The sequence below is a fragment of the Ranitomeya imitator genome, chromosome 1 (assembly GCF_032444005.1).
Source record: "Ranitomeya imitator isolate aRanImi1 chromosome 1, aRanImi1.pri, whole genome shotgun sequence".
In the NCBI taxonomy this organism is placed as follows: Eukaryota; Metazoa; Chordata; class Amphibia; order Anura; family Dendrobatidae; genus Ranitomeya; species Ranitomeya imitator.
In genome coordinates, this window is record NC_091282.1 from 1,034,220,270 (window position 1) to 1,034,239,975 (window position 19,706).

A 19,706-nucleotide genomic window follows, 5' to 3' on the forward strand; every position below is an offset into this window, starting at 1 on the left:
GTATATGCCACTGACTACAATAAGTGTATTTTGTAATTGGTGCACTTAGAATGTAATTATAAAAAGTTGACACACACTATTGTTATAACAAAACATAAAGTTACTTGAAAATTAGTCAACTCTGCAAACAAAACATGCCGAATTACCGATATGCCAGTCGTAATAACTAATTATACAAAACAACAAATTACCCATAAATTAGTCAACACAGCACAACATAAAATACATTCTACTACTTTGTGTGCAGACTATGGAAAGCAATCTTTAAAAGACTTCACAAATACTGAAAAGAATTTGACTTTGGGAAACGGAAAACTTTCCCCTAGAGTTTTCTCTATCTTTTCAGATTTTGGCAATACATTTCCTGACTACGACGTTAATTATTCAGACATCATAACTAATTGAATGTCAAAATGATTAAGAGTTACTTTCCAATGGAATGGAAAGAACAGACAAATATAAGGCAGTGAAAACTGCAACCCTCTGTGTAGTAGGGAAACGAAATGAGGTTTAATTGCTTATTAAAAATGGACTGTGTCTGCAACAGAAGAGAAGATGAGGCGATTTGTGGAAAAAGCATTTTGGGGTAGGTAGATGGACTGCTTAGTGGAGGGGGTAATTACCTTGACAGTAAATGAAATGTAGTGTTTTGAGTAGGTCTGAGTATTGTGCTGCATTGTTTTCTATGGATTGATTAAAACTAATAAAACGAGATATACTAACCTTCCTGCTCTACCGCTGATCCAACACAGGTGGCTCCTGAGGTCTCCTCCAACTCTGGACACGGTGTCTGCCCTGTTCAGAAGTCGCAGAACAGCTGCAGCGATCAGGTGACTAGTAGAGCATGTCATTGGATGTTTCTTCAATGCTTTATTCTAGTCACCTAACCGTTCAAATTACTTAGGCCGGGATCACATTAGCGTTTCTGTGTGCAGCATATGATTCGCATGCATCATGCGTACATATGTTTAACATGATGTACGTAGGGACATGTGTTTGCGAATGCATCGTTTTGCGGTGTGCGGCGGTGCCCTGCAAACGCAACATGTTTCATTTTTTGAGGCGTCAAATATTGTGCAATCATGCGCATGCGGATGATTGAGGATTAGTGCGTACAAAAACGCATTACAGTTTATGGGAATGCATTGGAATGCACGGACATGCGTACGCATGCGTTCGATACGCATGCATACTTCAGACTGAACAGGAACTGGCTTTAGCCACTCAAAAAACAAAGGGGTATAAAAGGGAGTGAGGACACAGCAATTTCATTACTTTCAAGACTCTGGATGTAAGCACAAGACTTTGGATGTAAGTATAGAAGCTTTGAACAGGTCTAATTTTTTTGTTCCTTCTAGACAGTTTGCTGTTCCGGTCCTGGTGCTGCCGTCCTAGTGCTGCCATCCTGGTGCTGCCTGACTGCTGTGCTGTTGGACTACTGCCTGTAATGTAAGTATTGGTGTTCATTGTTCTGTTTTTTGGGGGGGCTACATTGTGTTTGTCTCTTAACAAGTTAAATTTTTCTTATCTGTTCTTTTCTCTAGTGCTTCACTTGATTCCTGCCTGCTATTCCAACATGTCCTCCACTGAGGCTTCTGAAAGTGGACATGACACGGATTACGTAATCACATTTGATTTACTGATTGGTATGTATTGACTGGCAATACTATACATGTGGTAAATCATGTATTTTCTTTACAGGTACCCTCCAAAGTGGAAGAGCAGGAGAAACCAAGTGGATTCTTCCCAGGGTCGTCGGCCTCAAGTTGCTGAGGAGGAAAGACGGGGGTGTAAGTAGGCTTTATCAGAGTTGTAATTGAATTTGTTTTCAGTTTTACTTACAAATTCTTTTTTGTATTTCATCTATAGGTTCCACAGCGTGAGGAAGGACGTGACGTAGATAACGACCTACTTATTCACGTTGTGCAAGAGCAAGCAGCGTTGTGGGACCCCCGTGATCGGAATCATTCCGACTCAGCCTTGATCCGACGACTCTGCGAAGAAGTGGCAACATCGCTGCTGGCTGTCCAATCCAAAATTGAAAATGTAGAGATCTTAAGGTCTCTCCGGTAGCCAGGAATCGGTGGAAAAGAAATTGGGAAAAAAACAGTATGTGGCTTTTAGAACAGTAATATTCATGACAGGTGTTTCTTTTTCAAAATGACGTACCTTAGGCTCACCAGACGTTCCTCAGCAGAAATTGCTCTACATAGCTTGTGTCCTGCCTGGTGAGGGATCCTCTGACACGTAGCAGCAATTCTTGGATGCTCTTTTCAGACATTCTTGTCTACTCGAAAAACTTTTGCGGGTTTTCACGAAGCTCAGTTTACAATGAGTGGTAGGCTCCACGGCTCTCTCGGACTTCAACAATGGGGTGCTGCAAATAGCGACGATGAAGTCTTCTCCATCTTTCTCTTCTCCCTTCTTCCTCACAACCCACAGCAAACGCAAAAGCTAGTTTCAATGATAAATCCAGGTCCAGATAGAAGCTCTCCAAGCTAAGATCCATCTTGCAGCAGGATACAGCATCAAAAGACGATGATTTCATCTGTGCAGTGTGTCTATATATAGAAATCCCATAAGCCATGACCATTGGGAAATACCGTACACGCATGCGCATGAACAATGCAAACACATACAAAAACGCATACAAAAGCAGCGTTTTTTTATGTAATGCGCAAGATCATGCGGATAAAAACGCTGCGTAAACATGCGTTTCCAAGCGTTTTGATATGCGTTTGCGAATGCAGATGACATGCGCACAGAAACGCTAATGTGAACCTAGCCTTACAGTTGCAGTGATACTGACATTTCCAAGCAAGGCAGACACCACTTCAGCAGGTGGCAGAGACCTTTGGCGTAGCCTGCGCTGAATCTGCGGGGGTGCTGCAAGATGTGCATGTGTCCAATTATTTTCAATTAATCTCTGCCTGAAAAAAATATTTTCCTCTCAGACAGCCTCTGTAACCCCAATAGCGTGTATAAAATGAGTACAGAAGAAGATAATCAATGGCCATTGTCTCTGCACAGATAACTGGGAAAATATTCAGGGAGAGTGAGTAAAACAATAAATCTTTCCTCCATGTAACAGTCAGTGAGTTCAACTCTAAAGGTACTGTCACACTAGACGATATCGCTAGCGATCCGTGACGTTGCAGCGTCCTCGCTAGCAATATCGTCCAGTGTGACAGGCAGCAGCGATCAGGCCCCTGCTGGGAGATCGCTGGTCGGGGAAGAAAGTCCAGAACTTTATTTCGTCGCTGGACTCCCCGTAGACATCGCTGAATCGGCGTGTGTGACACCGATTCAGCGATGTCTTCACTGGTAACCAGGGTAAACATCGGGTAACTAAGCGCAGGGCCGCGCTTAGTAACCCGATGTTTACCCTGGTTACCAGCGTAAAAAAACAAACAGTACATACTTACATTCAGCTGTCTGTCCCTTGCCGTCTGGTTCCTGCACTGACTGCTGGCCGCAAAGTGAAAGCAGAGCACAGCCACAGCGGTGAGTCACCGCTGTGTGACTCACCGCTGTGCTGTGCTTTCACTTTACGGCCAGCAGTCAGTGCAGGAACCAGACGGCAAGGGACAGACAGCTGAATGTAAGTATGTACTGTTTGTTTTTTTACGCTGGTAACCAGGGTAAACATCGGGTTACTAAGCGCGGCCCTGCGCTTAGTTACCCGATGTTTACCCTGGTTACCGGGGACCTCGGGATCGTTGGTCGCTGGAGAGCTGTCTGTGTGACAGCTTTCCAGCGACCAAACAGCGACGCTGCAGCGATCCGGATCGTTGTCGGTATCGCTGCAGCGTCGCTAAGTGTAACGGTACCTTAAGGAATTGGCACTGAGCACACATCAGTAGTATCTGCAATCACCTTCTTCGCAAACCACCTTTGTACACAATAGTATTGTTCAAGATGTCATAAAGCTATAGTCTATGCCATGGAACAGAGACAGACTGTTTGGATCTGATGAGGCACAAAACCACAGGTACTAGTGTTTGGAAGCCTCTCAGCAGGAGACCCCTACCAATATTCTTTTCCAATAACTCTATGAAAAATTAAAGTATAAACATTTGTGCACATAGTTCACCTTTTTGTCTAAATAAATAATACTAGTCCCATGTTAAGATTAAATAATTATTGTAGTTTCAATAAACTTTGCATAAATGAATATTACAGCTGAATATAATACAATTTATATTATCGTTTATGGAAGAAATCTGCTTCTTTTTCCACTTATTAGCCACTTTTCCCTCTCCCTCTACAATCTGTCATGGTCAAAGCAAGATGGATTGCCAGCATAGTGAGGTGACATGTTACACAGCATATTAAACTCTATGTAAAGTACAGGGAGAGGTGATGAGATTAGTGGAGAGTGAGGTGTCTTCAGCAGAGTGAGACCAGACACATTGAGCTGCAGCTTCTAGCAAATATATTTTACTATAGTGCAGGATTCACAGCCACAAAGTTCAGTACTGTCATATAATGTCCTCTATGCTGCTGCTGAATCTCTTTGTGTACTACAGAGAAAGAAGCCATATTTTTCTGCGTACTGTGTATGGGAAACATCATAGCAGATAATCTCCACCCCCTAGCTCAGAGACAACTGAAAATTAGAGATTTAGTATTAGTATTGTGAAAAATTAATTCAGGATACAAGTCACTTATTGGCCCGAAATGGTGTTATTCTTCATGTACACAAATAGCATCCTATTCTGAAAAGTCACCTGACAGGACAGGCATGCTTAAAAATGTATAATTATTCATTTAATGTTGACATCACTGCATCACATTTTAAGAACATTTGCCACATACACTCATGCAGTATGAATTGTATATCATTTTTTTTAACCTGTGACTTTTTGAACAAAAGTCTGATGCAGTGCAAATACATATGGCTTTACAAAAACCCATTTGTAGGTTTTTTTTTTTAAAATAACTAAGATTTCACCTATTTTATTCAAATGTCTACGGTAAAATCTGCATATTAATGCAGAAGGATTCACATTCTGATTTATCCCAGCCACATTACGGAAAGAATGTGCTTGGTGTGAACTGTACCATACAGCCACACTTAACCCCCAGCACATGCCTCATTTCTCCATGTCTTGATACATCTATGGACCCTGGGCTGTCAGGATTTTATAAGCACAGACCGCGAGCTGGGGTCATATTCAGGTACTTTCAAAGGCAGAATGCAATGCTCAACTAGTGCCCAAATCAAACTTGACAGGTTAGAGATGATGTTTAACAGCTGGATTTAATTTTCATGTTATACATTTACAGTCTAGGAGACACACAAAAAAATATAAGAAGTCTGAACTGATTTTGACCCCACATATCTCACTAAGGCTGCACTGGAAGATATTGTTATGAGAAAGATGCTTCCTGGTGATCACATGCATACAGTGAGCCAGGAGCAATGAATATAGCATAATATATACGGCAACCTAATCCATGAAAATTCAATTTAACATTGTCACACTTTTCATGGTCGCCCAATGCCAACACAAGCTCTAAACTTGTCACAGCTTTTCATATATATTAAACATAGGCAGGTTGACAGGACACGTCAAAGCTGAAAATGTACATGCACTCATTAAGGAACTGACAATAGAAGTAGTCTGACAGATGCCAGATCTGAAGTCTATATAATGTCACCCAAAAAAAGCAGGCTTACTAAGTTAAAGTGGTTGCCAGGTCTAAAACTACAAGGCCACGTGCACACACTGAGTATTTGGTGAGTTTTTACCCCAGTATTTGTAACATAACCCAAAACCAGGAGTGGAACAATCAGAGGAAAAGTATTAGGGTATGTGCACACGTCCGGATTTTTGGCGTTTTCTTTGTGGAATTTCGCCATAAAAACGCTATAAATCCGCTAAAAAAATGCTAACATTATGCATCCTATCATTTAGAATGCATTCCGCATTTTTTGTGCAGATGTTAGCGTTTTTTCCCGCAAAAAAAACGCATACCGCAAAAAATCCGGACATGCTCTATCTTTTTGTGGATTTTTTGCGGATTACCTATCAAAAAGGACATTCCGGAAAATAAAATAAACGCAAAAAATCCGCGCAAAAAACGCGCAAATTCCGCGAGAAATCCGCACGAAAAAAGCGTGCGGATTTCTGGCAGAATTCTCAGGATTATGTCAGGAAAAAATCCTGACGTGTGCACATAGCCTAATAGAAACATGTAACCACGTCCTCATGTTTCACCCACTCCTGGTTTTGGCTTACAAACACAGAGGTAAAAACTCACCAAATACTCAAAGGGTACAGACTTGTGAGTCCTCACATTGCACACACTGTACGCTATGAAGATTCTCTGGTGCCAGTGAAGTTGGGTACAGGGTCAGTTGTTGTGGGCCTGAACTGAGTTACCTTTGACCTGAAAGCCCCCTTCTAAACAGGAATCACAGCTGAGTGTGATGTGCTTTCTTTATTTACTTGCTGTTCGGCAGTCCTTGTTACCTACCCTTCTATGGGACAGGTTACAGCTACAGACATGACAGGAGACTATAGGTCCAGTTCATCAAGTTCAGCTTTAATGTGCAATTCGGATACATGTTAGTGCAGCACACAGAACACAGAGTGAGACAGAATCCACTCTAGAGAATGTTCCCTTTGTCTAGTGTACTATCAGTCCTTGACCCGTTCTGTCCACGCCTCAATAGCTCCTGTTGGTACCAGGGACCTTCTATCTGGCATAACAGCTTCCCTGAGGCCCATCATCCTTCCCTTTTGCTGAGACCCGGCCGAACTCTTCCTCACAGAGACAAGAGATATGGTACTCAATACCTCTACACTCCAGGCCACATTCCGACTAGATGGCCGCAGCCTTTCTTAATGCAAATATATTGTGTGAAGCCAGAAAGAGTCTAGTCAGAATGTGGCTGGGAGCATGCATGTCACACACTTGCAGTCACATGATCACCACTCTTGGTGCCGGCACTGATAAAATCTTTACAGAGCACACGTTCTGAGGTTTCACAAGTCTGAGGTCACAGAGTGACGCAGGCTTTTAGTTTTAGATCAACAACCCGTTTAAGGCGCCCATATAACTTTGGCCAGTTTCACACATCCAAAATGTAAGGTCTAAGTATGACACATGATGGCTGTGGATCTCCTAACCAAAAACAAAAAAAACCTCATAGGCATATATGAGGCTGTTCAGTCTGGGCCAAGAGAGCAGAGTCCCTACATCTGACTGTGAATGACGAATGTGTGAAATTGCCCTGAGATTGTTTGTTGAGCACTTGTTTGGATCTCAGTTATGTCTTCCATCCCTCCTGTACACATACACGTTTGACTTGTCTGAGCACACGAGTCTTCATTGAGGAAAGTGGAATAAGACCTGTGTGAACAAAAAGTTTCTTGTGTTGAAATTCAACAAGACTAATCCTTCTTTCAAGTGCCATCATCGGTTGAGGAAGAATTGGGAGACAATTATTGTGGCTGAATTCTACCATCTAATCTAGATGTACCTTTAGGGAAATTAAAGGGAATCGGTCACCGGGATTTTGCTATCTGAGCAGAGCCCCTTATTCTGACAATGTGTCACTTGTTGGGCTGTGTGTTGCTGTTGTGATAAAATCACTGCTGCAGATCTAGCAGTTCTCTAAAGGCTGAGCTCTGCATAACCCCACCCACAACCCCGACTGAAAGCTTTCTGTGCACATTGGCAGCTTTCTGCCTATGCACAATCACTGGTGGGGTTATACTCAACCTAAATTGTACATCGCAATAATACTGTAAAATTGTATATCGCAATAATACTGTATAGTACCCATTACTTTTAATTTACATAGAGGAATACTGAGGCTTCAATTTGCTGAACTTCAACCCATGTCTGACAAAAAGAATTGCGGTATGCTATATCTACCATTGTATAGAGCAGTACTTAGCAATGCTTTCAGGGAAGAATAACCCCGCACTGTATGAAGCACCATTTGGCGGCACACTGAATGGCCTTAGTCTGAATAATGATTGCACTACGTCTGAAGTCTTCACGTTATGAACACAGATATATACAGCCAATTTTACTGCATGGGGCTTTGCTGTTCTGTACTTATTAATACCAAGCTTTAAAAAGTAAACCTCACACTGCTCTCTATACATCATGCCAATACCAGCAAAATGGAGAGAGTGCCTTGAGGCAGTGGGTGGCATAACCACTATCCATTTGAAATAGGACCTAGGTTTGATTTATTTCTCCAAATAAATAAAAAAAAAGTCAGCTGAGATCTTTACAGCAGTTTTTCTTTCCTTTCAAGAAAAAAAAACAAAAAACAGCTTTTAAATAAAATGCAAACCCACACATCAATTCGCACATTTTTTCCCCTCCATCATTCCTTTCACAATAAATGGAGTAAGCAATCAAATGGAAAAGGCTGACCTTATTTTGTCTGTGTATGTGAGTATTTTTTTATAAAGTGAATTATTGATTAAAACATTACAGACTTGGCTGAGCACTGCGGCAATGATTACTGCTAAGAAATGGACCTTCCCCAATTTATTGAGAGTTTAATTGTGTCCTTATGAAATATTTTTCAGTGGTCTCTTTACTTCGTTTTTTTCCTTCAGAAACATGAAATACATACAGAAAGCTGTCACACAACTGCCGATGATGGGGATAATTATTATTAGACATGATATTTTTACACTGAACACGTGCTCAGTATGACCGCTATATGGAAACAAGTGACTGTATCCTGGCTAATGCTGCACATAGCGTGTCTACAAGTCTAGCCAACCAATATTTTTCACTATATCTCAAAAAAAAATATACCATATGACATTGGCTTTCCTTATACTTTCTTATATTTGTTCTGGTCAGTGATGACTGACTTATAATACCAAAGCACCATATTTAAAGGGGATGCCCATTACTAGGACAACCCTTTCTTGATCTAAATGTTTTGCCCTGATGAAATAAAAAAGCTTATACATGTGTCATGTGCCGGCACTGTTCCAGCAGTGACGGATCTCGCAGTCCCAGGGCTCTAGTGCAGTTGTTATGACACGTGAGCCAGGCGCCCAATGAGCGCTGGAGTCACTGTCCCCACCTTTGTAAATATGGAGGAAGTCAGGGCTGCGGTTGATCTCTGACTTCATCTTCATGTTCAATTCGTACAAAGGCGAAGACCGTGACACCAGCTCTGATTGGGCGCCAAGGTCACGTGTCACAACAATGCACGAGAGCCCTGGGAACCCGAGTGCCGAGGACACTGCTGGAATGGCGCTTTAACGGGAGTTGAGTATAAGCTTTTTTTATTTTATCAGGGCCAAACATTTAGATCAAAAAGGTGTTGTCCTACAAGTGGACAAGCCCTTTAAGTGATGGATAGGGGAATGCGGATGGATACCGGGCGCTGGGGGCTAATAGAGGTTAATCCAGGCAATAGGTATAAAAAAACCTTCCAATTTATTGCAACACATTTCAGAGTAGAACCTACTACTTCCTCAGGCATCATAATAGTGTGAGTACAACAGTCGAAGAAGCAACCAGAATTGGAATATACATCACTCCTTACATAGCTGTGCCGCGCACAACTTGTTCAAGTGAGCGATCAAACCTCCAACTCACCCTTACCTGCTGTCCATGATGTTACACAAGGAGCACCTCTTGTTTTTTCGCTCTTTGTGAAGCGTTTAGGAATTGATTTCATTTTCCCATTTGGAAAGTATTTGGACATTATCATAAATAAAATATTTTTTAATATTTTGTAAAAAATCCTTTGCAGGCAATGACTGCCTGAAGTCTGGAAGCCATGGACGTCACCAAATGCTGGGATTCCTCCTGTATGATGCTTTGCCAGGCCTTTATTGCAGCGGACCTTTAGTTGTTTCTTCTTTGTGGGTCTTTTTGCCTTACGTTTTGTCTTAAGCATGTGAAATGATGCTCGATGGGATTAAGAGCTGGTGATTGACTCTTCATTGCAGAATATTTCACTTACTTGCTTAAAAAAACTCCTGGGTTCCTTTTACAGTCATTGTCCATCTTTAATGTGAAGCTCTGTCCAATTAACCTTGCAACATTTGGATGAATCTAAGCAGAGAATAAAGCGCATATACTTCAGAATTAATTTGACTGTTTCTGTGGCACCGAGGGCAGCACACTCAGTACTCCGGGCATGGGTCGGATCCTTTCTAACTTACATGGGGTTTGGGAGTCATACCCGATGCCTGGCGCTCTGGTGTACAGTGAAAAAAAATGGGCACACTGCTAAGGGTATGCAGGGGTTAACACTGCTTCTCAGACTGTTCTCTCTCTTTGTGTGGTGGTAATGGTGGTGTTCTCATGGTGCTGATGACTAGGGAGGCAGGAGAGTCAGAAGGCAGATGAACTTTATAACAGAAGAAACTTTTACTTGCAACACAGCCAAAAAGGATCACAGCCCTAGATGGTACAACATAACATGTGCAGATGACAAATTTCCTCAAACGGACACTCAACAGATGCAGGAAATGGCACATATGAGGTGTGATAAACAGCAAGCTGACACAATAGAGTCTTCTTCTATCCCAGCGTGGTGATGTTCTCCAGTAGTAGACCCCTATATCCCTGCTTCAACTGACCTTCATTATGTTGTAGGATTTCAGTTTTCCCATCTCCATTATGGGGGACCACCCTCCAGGCCGATACTCCTGCATCCACAGCATTGTATTCTGGTCGGCTAAGGGTGCTTTGCAGACCAGAGAAAGCCATCTACCTCAAGGGTCCTAGTCCTCAGGCTATCCTACAGGTTTTCGTCTGGTCAGTCCATCTCTATTCGGCCCACTGGAAGGGGGGAAAATAATCCCCTCACATGTTTTCCGGCTTAATCACTGTCTGGTCCCCAACTGATCTCTGAGGCGCTCACTGGAACTTAGACTGTAATAACGGTTACAGGTTTTTTTTAGTACACCAGAGGCTTCACCTACCAAGCCATTCGCCCAGCAACTGCCTCAGTGAGGAGCCTAAGGCTACGTTCACATTAGCATCATGTGACGCAGCGTCGCCGACGCAACGCACGACGCATCGAAAACGCACGCAAAAACGCACCTTTTTTGACGCAAGCGTCGGACGGATGCGTCGTGAAACGCAGCGTTTTTGTTGCGTTTTTGTTGCGTTTTTTCAAAAAACGCAGCGTTTTACGACGCATGCGTTGTCAAACACTGATTAAATCTTTACACACAATTTAGTGTCTAGACACTAGATAACACCACCAATGAATAGAAGAGGGTGGGTCTAGTGTCTAGACGATCGATAATGCCACCAATGGGTAAATGGGGGTGGGTATTAATGTAATAGTGGTATATATACCCCGGCATAGATTATTTCCAACCATAGAGCATCAAGATGGATCGTTCCATGGAGAGTATCTACCTCAATTTTCAGCTGGAATTAGCCCTTGCTATTTCTTATGCTATTGCCTGTCATGAACAGAGGAAAAGAGACAAACTACGGAGAAGGAGTCGTCGGCGTTTTTGGCTACACCCTATAGTGGAAGTCCGAGAGAGTCGTGGAGCCTACCATTGTCTGTTTGGCGAATTAAATGAGAACCAGGACAAATACTTCGAATACACCAGGATGTCAAAGGACAGCTTCCGATATCTGCTGCGTCTGGTGGAAGGAACCATTTCCAGGCAGGACACGCAGCTCCGTAAATCGATTTCCCCTGAGGAACGTCTGCTAGTGACTCTACGGTACGTAATGGAATGTGAAGGATTTATATGTTGTTGCCATTTTTTAAAGTACGTGTTTTTGTTTTGTGGGGTGGGGGGGATTGTTATTAAAAATGAAAAATTCTTTCATAACAATTTTATTAATTATATTTATTTATTTTTCTTCTTGTCAGTTTCCTGGCTACCGGAGAGACATTGAGATCACTGCATTTCCAGTTTCGGATTGGAGTCTCAACACTGTCGGGTATTATTGCCGACACTTGCCGCGCATTGTGGGACAACCTCCGGGAGGAATTTTTACCCATCCCTACAAGAGAAATATGGCTTGCCAACGCCCAAAAATTTGAGCAAGTGTGTTCTTTCCCTAACTGTATTGGAGCCGTGGATGGGAAGCACATTAGGATTACCAAGCCTTCAAGAAGTGGATCTCTTTTTTATAATTATAAAAAATACTTTTCCACCGTGCTGATGGCAATTGCAGGTGCGGACTGCAGGTTTCTCGCTGTGGACATTGGAGCTTTTGGTCGTGCAAATGATTCACGGACATTTAAGGAGTCTGATATGGGCCGAAGATTGTACAATAACAATTTTAATTTCCCCCAGCCACGACCTCTTCCCAACACCGACGGCCCGGCCCTGCCATTTGTTGTGGTTGGGGATGAGGCTTTTCAAATGAGTGGCAACCTACTTAAACCTTACTCAAGTCGTGGGTTGGACTGCACAAAAACTATATTTAATTACAGACTGTCCAGGGCCAGAAGAACTGTGGAGTGCGCCTTTGGCATCCTGGTCTCCAAATGGCGTATCTTAGGATCCGCCATAAATTTGAAAATTGAGACAGTGGATGAGGTGGTGAAGGCGTGTGTGGTTCTCCACAATTTTATTATTGATAAAGAGAGAGTCAACGTGGAACTTGATGAACCCATACCAAATCCATTGCATGATTACCAAGCTCATCCTCTGCGGACAACTCTGGAGATTGCTCATATGAGGGACCAATTTGCTGCATACTTTGTTTCAGATGTTGGGCGTGCTTCATGGCAAGATCAAATGGTTTAATTCTTCGTGTTATTATGATGTCATGTAAACACCGTGTAGTCCATGTCATTTAACCATCCTATGTTTGGTTATTGTTATAATGTCCCCTGATTTTCTAATGAGTTGTGTTTTGAAATAAAGTTCTTGTGCCTTTCCGTTTTCACCAAACAAATCTCACATACGTTTTTCCATAGTTAATAGAATTGTAAAATCCAATATTGAAAGTAATGTGTGTCACACAAAATTTGTGTGTTCCATAGTTTGGATGTATAATTACATAATCGGCTCCCACCTTGTCAACCATTTTTAATCCTGCAGACTATTTGCATATGGAACCTGGCTTGACAAGGAGGGAGACGATCATGTTTGCAAAACTCTACAGAGTTAACACTATTGTACTCAGGATGATAGAATTTGTCCAGAGTAAAATAGTGGCGACACTGTGAACATTGCTTCCACCTCACCTGACCAATAATCTTAAGGTACATTAATAAAACTATTATCCAACGATACCGACCAGTGATACGACTGGATCGAGATCGTTGTTTAGTTGTCGCGTGGTTGCTGGAGAGCTGTCACACAGACAGCTCTTCAGCGACCAAAAAAGAGCAAGTCCCGTGTAATCTGGGTAAAAGCGCTTTGCCACACTCACGATGTTTACCATTGTAAATGTAATTTTAAAAAGTACAAAAAAAACTTACACTCCGGTGTGTGAAACGTCCATCGCCGTCAACTTCCCGTACTGTGCCAGCCCTAAAGCACAGCACAGCGTTTATTATTAAGTCAACGCTGTGCTCAGCTTTACGGGCGGGAATCACAGTGTCAGTGCGGAAAGATGACGGCGAGGGACGTGGTAGACACCTTTTTATATTTGTGGGGTATTGTTAACTTTTTATTTGAGTGTTTAAAACAGTGCGCTAGTAACCCAATATTCCCTTGTTTAAAACAAAGACATCGCTGGATCGGTCTAAACTCGCCGATCCAACAATGACAGCGTCTGATCATTTACCCAAAAAAAATTCCAAATCATTCGCTGACACCAAAAAACTCACAGCAGGGGCTCAATCGTTTTACGATTTCAGAAAAGATAACGTTGGTTACACACAAAAACCAACGTTATCTATACTGAAATTGTTGTGTGATGGTACATTGTAAACTTGACATATTGAGCAATGCTGTTTGTGTTGTAACATCTGAGTACAATGAGCGACAGCCCTATAAAACAATAAAAAATAACAAATTTATAAATATTGTCAGACATTGCACATCAGGTGTTACAAAGACAAGATTTGTGTATACGGCGCAAGGTGTGATTTGGTGCAAACTTTATTTGAGACAATAAAAACTAATATTTTTTTAAAAAAATAACATTTATTTAGGTTACAAAAAAAAAAATTGGGAAATGTTATTAGGGGGTACCAACATCGGCAATTAAAGGAGATTGATATCCCACATTTTTTGGGGGAGTTGACGAGACAGAGAAGGAGGAGGACGAGGGGGAGGAAGCAGCAGCATAGTCTATCACACTAGACGGGATGCCGACATCAATCCAGGCAGTGGATGGTGGTGAGATTAGCAAAGCAGGAGGTGAGGGAGGAGGAGGGACGACCAGTGTCCTTGGCTGGCTACTCCGGCTCCGGGTCGACCCAGGCTGTGTAGATGGTGTACTCCTCGTTGACCCAGGCTGGGTACTGGGTGTGCTCCGTGTAGACCCAGCCTGGGTACTTGGTGTGCTCCGGGTCGACCCAGGCTGTGTTCTGGTGGTAGTTGTGGGAGCAGCCATAGCCAAGGTCGTATTGCTTGTCGTCGTCGTTGTCTTCTTCTTCTTTTTCCTCCTCTCTCCCTCTGGGTGTGGGTCGGCATCCCGTCTGTGTCCCCTTGAAGGCCTGTCAGGCTCTGAACTTTGGGGCTCTGTTCTGTGGTGGCGGTGGCGGTGGCCCTCGGCACGCGGAGCTCTGTGGTGGTGCTCTGCAGCAGGAGTCGGAGTCATGGCAGCTAGCGATGGTACTGCGGGCATATTTGTCGCTGACTGCATGACCCGAGCCTGCTGCAGAGCAGTGACATATGCGTTGTTGCAGGCCTGCATGACCGAAATCTGGAGTTCCGGCGTAAGATGTTCAACCATGCCGTTGTGAATGGCATTAAAAAAAATGTTTGGCCGGCCTCGAGAGATCCGTTTCGATGTTTTCAAGACGCCGTTCGATATTGCACATTTTATCGCACAGCGCCTTGAAACCATTCTGAAATACGGTACTCAGATGTAAAAATTCGGGCATGGGCGCCCTGTCCGAGGCCCGCTGACGCTGTCGGAAAGACCCGAAGGAAGGAACGCCAGAGGCCTCGGCCAGGGGAACATCTGATGGACCGGCTGCCGGTTCGCCAGATTGTGGTGGTGCAGACCTGCTCTCGCTGTGGGATGGCTGCGAATGTTCAGATGGCGCTTCACAAAGGACCGCTCCAGAGGGTCGGACAGTCTCGCGGGTGCTGCTGTGTGTTCTGTGAAAACATAAGGAAACCATTAATATACAAAATATCACATTTCACATGCGTCATTAATTAACTTTACCGGCGGTATCCATTGCCGCCGTTAATATTAACCTATTTTTAATATTGACACTGCATATGCCGCATCAATATTAAAAAAAGAATGCATTTATTTATTTAAAAATAGTCACCCATGGTTGTGGTTTGCAACGCCAGACAATTATGCTTACGTTGGAACTGCCATGACGTCACGGTCATGTGACCGAGACGTCATCACAGGTCCTGCGAGCTGAGCAACCATGGGAACATAACCTGCTTTGCAGTGGAATGTATGCCGTATCTATTATATTTTACTTTTTTGTGTTTAAAAAAAATCGGGGATATACCTGGATAGCCACTATACTACTACACTATTAAATATTGGCTGGGCATGGCCATTCTACTATTTTTCTGTGTTCTGTATACTTCTGATTTCAGTGAAATTGCTAGTAAGTCAAGCTCACCATTGTAGTAATCCCAGAAGGGAGCCGCTGTGTCAAGTGTGAGAAGACCAGAAATGAATAAAAAATTCTAGGTCAACGAGGCGTGAAAAGTAAAAACAAAATACTTTATTCACTTCAATCAGAAGCAGAGGATGAAACATCTGCACAATACAATAAAAACACTATCTACGCGTTTCAGGTCTGATGTTCCCTGTCACCTGAAACGCGTAGATAGTGTCTATTGTATTGTGCTGATGTTTCATCCTCTGCTTATGATTGAAGAGGATAAAAGTCTGTGTTTTTAACTTTTCACGCCTCGTTGAGCTTTCCTTTTTTTCTTCCTTTCTATACTTGGTACTTGCCAAAATAAATGGCTGGGCAATAAGCTACGTGGCTGTAATGTAGTATGTGAATATTAATGTTGTAAAAACTAGGTGTGTGCATAGGTACTATACTTACTCTCTGCTTTCAAGGACCGGTCGCAAGAACTGCAGTATACGGTTGTACTTATACACCGAGGTCCTTGAAGCGGCAGCACCACTACGAGTCTGTCCCTCCTTTTTCAGACCCCTCCGGAAGCGGTCCTTCATGGAGCGCCATCTGGTCCTCAATTGTTTAACTGTGTATAAAGATAAAAAATAAAAAAGGTTTTAGATAATATATTGAAAACGATTACGCAACCGTGTGCAATCCCAATAGAAGACATCACAGACGGTTGTGTAATCCTGGCATGATGGGTCACAGCAGCATTTTGTTAATACTTACGGAAACTAGTTTTGGCCTTTGGTGAAGCGCTGTCGAAGCCATCCCACAGCAATTGTGCCACCTCCAACCACAGACGCCGCAATATGCCCTGGTCCGCGTGCCGGGGGTCACGGCTGTCCCACAACGGGCCCCGTGCTTCAATGGATGCCACCATGAGGTCTATGTCGAGTGGTTCATCCAGGGCCCGTTGTGAAACCTAGAAAAAATGGAAAATATTAATGTTTGAAAGATAAAAACAATGGTCCCTACCTCCTCCACCGCCACCTACTACACACAACACCACAACCTCCCACCACCCCCCATAACCGCAAAAACAAAAAAATTAAACAAAAAAAAAAAAAAAAAAAGGTTTGAAATAAATACTTACTCTCCGTCCTGCAACCACAGCTTGGCCCCGTGGTCCCTGCTGCTGCTCCCTCTCTTCCTCCTGGTTCTCCTCCTCACTTGAAGAAGCCTGCAAAATAGTTTACCAAAAAGTTGAGTGACCCATCTACTAATGACAGCGAATATAAGCAATAGTAGATCATGTACTCACCGGACTCCTCAGCGGTGGGGTTTGACTCAAGTCGCTGCCGCTGGCCATGACTAATGCAATTCTGAAATAAAGAACAAAATAACATTGATACTATGCTCCTATGCACAATCCAGCAATAAATAAAAAAAAAAAAGGCATTTAAACCACAAAGAACATTGCACTCCAACTGAACTAACGCTGAGCAAACAACACTGCCACATTGATTAAATTAAAGAAACAATGGCAGAGACAACCCAATGGCAGAGTACAAAAGCCTAAAGATAAGAAAACTAATCTACAACAGACCCTATGTAGTAATCCCAAAAGAGTGTTTTTTTTTTTTTTTTTTAAAGTACAGTATGCACGGAGCAACCCAAAAAACACAATAGTTTTTTGAAAGTAAAAAATTAACAACCCCCAAAAATTAAGGGCAGAAACATTAACACACCATACTTTACAATAAAACCGACAGGGACGGAGACAATAAAAGGCCACACAACGCCATTCATCACAACCATAAACATACAACAATGTCTTTACACAACCACAGTGCTGAACATAATACACAACTTGCAATAAAAATTATTACATTTAATAACAGGGCGCAGAATCATTCTATACTACCATACTTAACAATAAAACCGACAGGGACGGAGACAATAAAAGGGCCATACAACGCCATACATCACAACCATAAACATACAACGATGTCTTTACACAACCACAGTGCTGAACATAATACACAACTTGCAATATAAATTATTACATTTAATAACAGGGCGCAGAATCATTCTATACTACTATACTTTACAATAAAACCGACAGGGCCGGAGACTATTAAACGCCATCATATAACGCAAGAAAAACATCACAACTGAATACAAAAAACACCACCAAACCAAAAAATGGAAACGAAAAATCTATCCTGGAACAATAATCTAGGCCGCAGACAATGAAACGCCATTCTACAACGCCATACATCACAACCAGACTAAAAATACCACAATATCTTTAACCACAGTGCAGATTATAATACACAATTTGCAATAATAATTTTAAAAAACATGTAGAAAATGCACAGAATCATTCTATACTTACATCTCTGGACAGCGGATGAGAAGACAGTTGCTCAGATTTTCTGGTGTGATGTAGACTGTTGTGTAGCCTGCTGCAGAAGTGACAAACAATCCAAAGATTTTCTTTATATATGGGGGATGTTTTTCTCACTGTTTGCACTGTCTAGACACTTTTTTGTTTCATTTTATCTAACGACGCATGCGTCGCACAACGCACGCACGACGCACACCCGCAACGCAAGTGTGTTGTCAATAGGTTTCAATGGGAAATTGAACGCATTGACGACGCACGAGCGACGCAAGTGCGACGCGTGCGTTTTTTGGACGCTAGAAAAATGCAACAAGGTAGCGTCGCCGACGCCACTCAGGCGCGGTGAAACGACGCATGCGTCGTGCGTTTTACCGAAAACGCACGACAACACAACGCATGCGTCCCCAATGATAAAGATAGGGGCGCATGACGCATGCGTTGTCGTGCGTCGGCGACGCTGCGTCACATGACGCTAATGTGAACGTAGCCTAACTGCTTTCTACCTGGGCTGCTGCAATAAGGGCGGACATACAATAACAATACTACAAATCCCTACTATGAAATAGTACTAAACGCCTAAAAGATAAATAACAGCACACAAAGTTATAGTAATACCCAACTCTGGGGTATTACATTTCTGTCTTCAGTCACATCATCAATAAACACTAGTGACCCAGTGCCATTGGAAGCCATTCATGCACGTGTCATCACACTGCCTACACAATGTTTTACAGAGGATGTGGTGTGCTTTGGATCATGAGCTGTTCCAAGCCTTTTTCCAAAGTTTCTTATTCCCATCATCCTTGTGCAGGTTGATCTTTCAATTGTCCAAAGAATGCTTTTCCAGAACCAGGCTGCCTTCTTTAGATGTTTTTTGTCAAAGTCTATTTGGGCCTTTCTATTTTTAAGGCAGATTAATGGTTTGCACATGTAGTGAACCCTCTGTATTTGCTCTCATAAAGTCTTCTCTTTCTGGTAGAATTAGATACTGAAATACCTACTTCCTGGATGTTCTTCACTTGGGTGAATGCTATGAAGGGGTTCTTCTTCACCATGGAAACGATTCTACGATCATCCACAACTGCTGTCAGCCATTGACGTCTAGGCTTTTTTGAGTTCCCAAGCTCACTTGTGCGCTTTTTTTTTGCAGAATGTACTAAACTGTTGAATTGGCCACTCCTAACAATTCTGCTCTCTTTCTCTGATGTATTTCTTTTTTTCTGTCTAATGATGGTCTGTTTCTCTTCCACTTAGAGCTCCTTTGACTGAATGTTATAGCTTCAGAAATATATATACAATACATATACAAATATATATACAATATATACATAAAAATGTTTTATTAAGAAATTGTGGCTTTGCCACTTATTGTACGATTCCTCCTTGTATGCCTGATCATAGCACCATGGACCTGAAATTACTTGTATTGAAAGGTAACTTCAAATCTCAGAGAGACAGGAGAATTTGGGAGTATAAATTTATGACAACCTTTGACACACTTAGTGCAGGAATGAATGTTTCGCATGGAGTTATGTCTTTTTACATCAATTAAGGAATTTGCACATCAGACCATGTGGGGTCATCATAACAGAACCAGACCCCAATCAGAGGACAACAAAACATTCACTCCTAATCTAGGAA

At 42.4% G+C, this 19,706-nt stretch overlaps 2 protein-coding genes across 3 annotated transcripts in view; both read right to left on the minus strand.

Moving 5' to 3' along the window:
- Positions 1-19,706, minus strand: part of NR3C2 (nuclear receptor subfamily 3 group C member 2) — a 423,462-nt gene that overhangs the window by 104,927 nt on the left and 298,829 nt on the right. The gene's annotated exons all lie outside the window — the stretch shown is intronic.
- LOC138657546 (uncharacterized) lies at positions 14,103-19,120 on the minus strand. The gene is made up of 7 exons (XM_069745314.1): positions 19,063-19,120; positions 18,057-18,126; positions 16,980-17,040; positions 16,812-16,898; positions 16,445-16,640; positions 16,139-16,298; positions 14,103-15,209 (listed from the first exon to the last, which is right to left on the minus strand). The coding sequence occupies exons 1-7, from the start codon at positions 19,118-19,120 to the stop codon at positions 14,855-14,857; spliced, it is 987 nt and encodes a 328-aa protein (XP_069601415.1). The 3' UTR covers positions 14,103-14,854.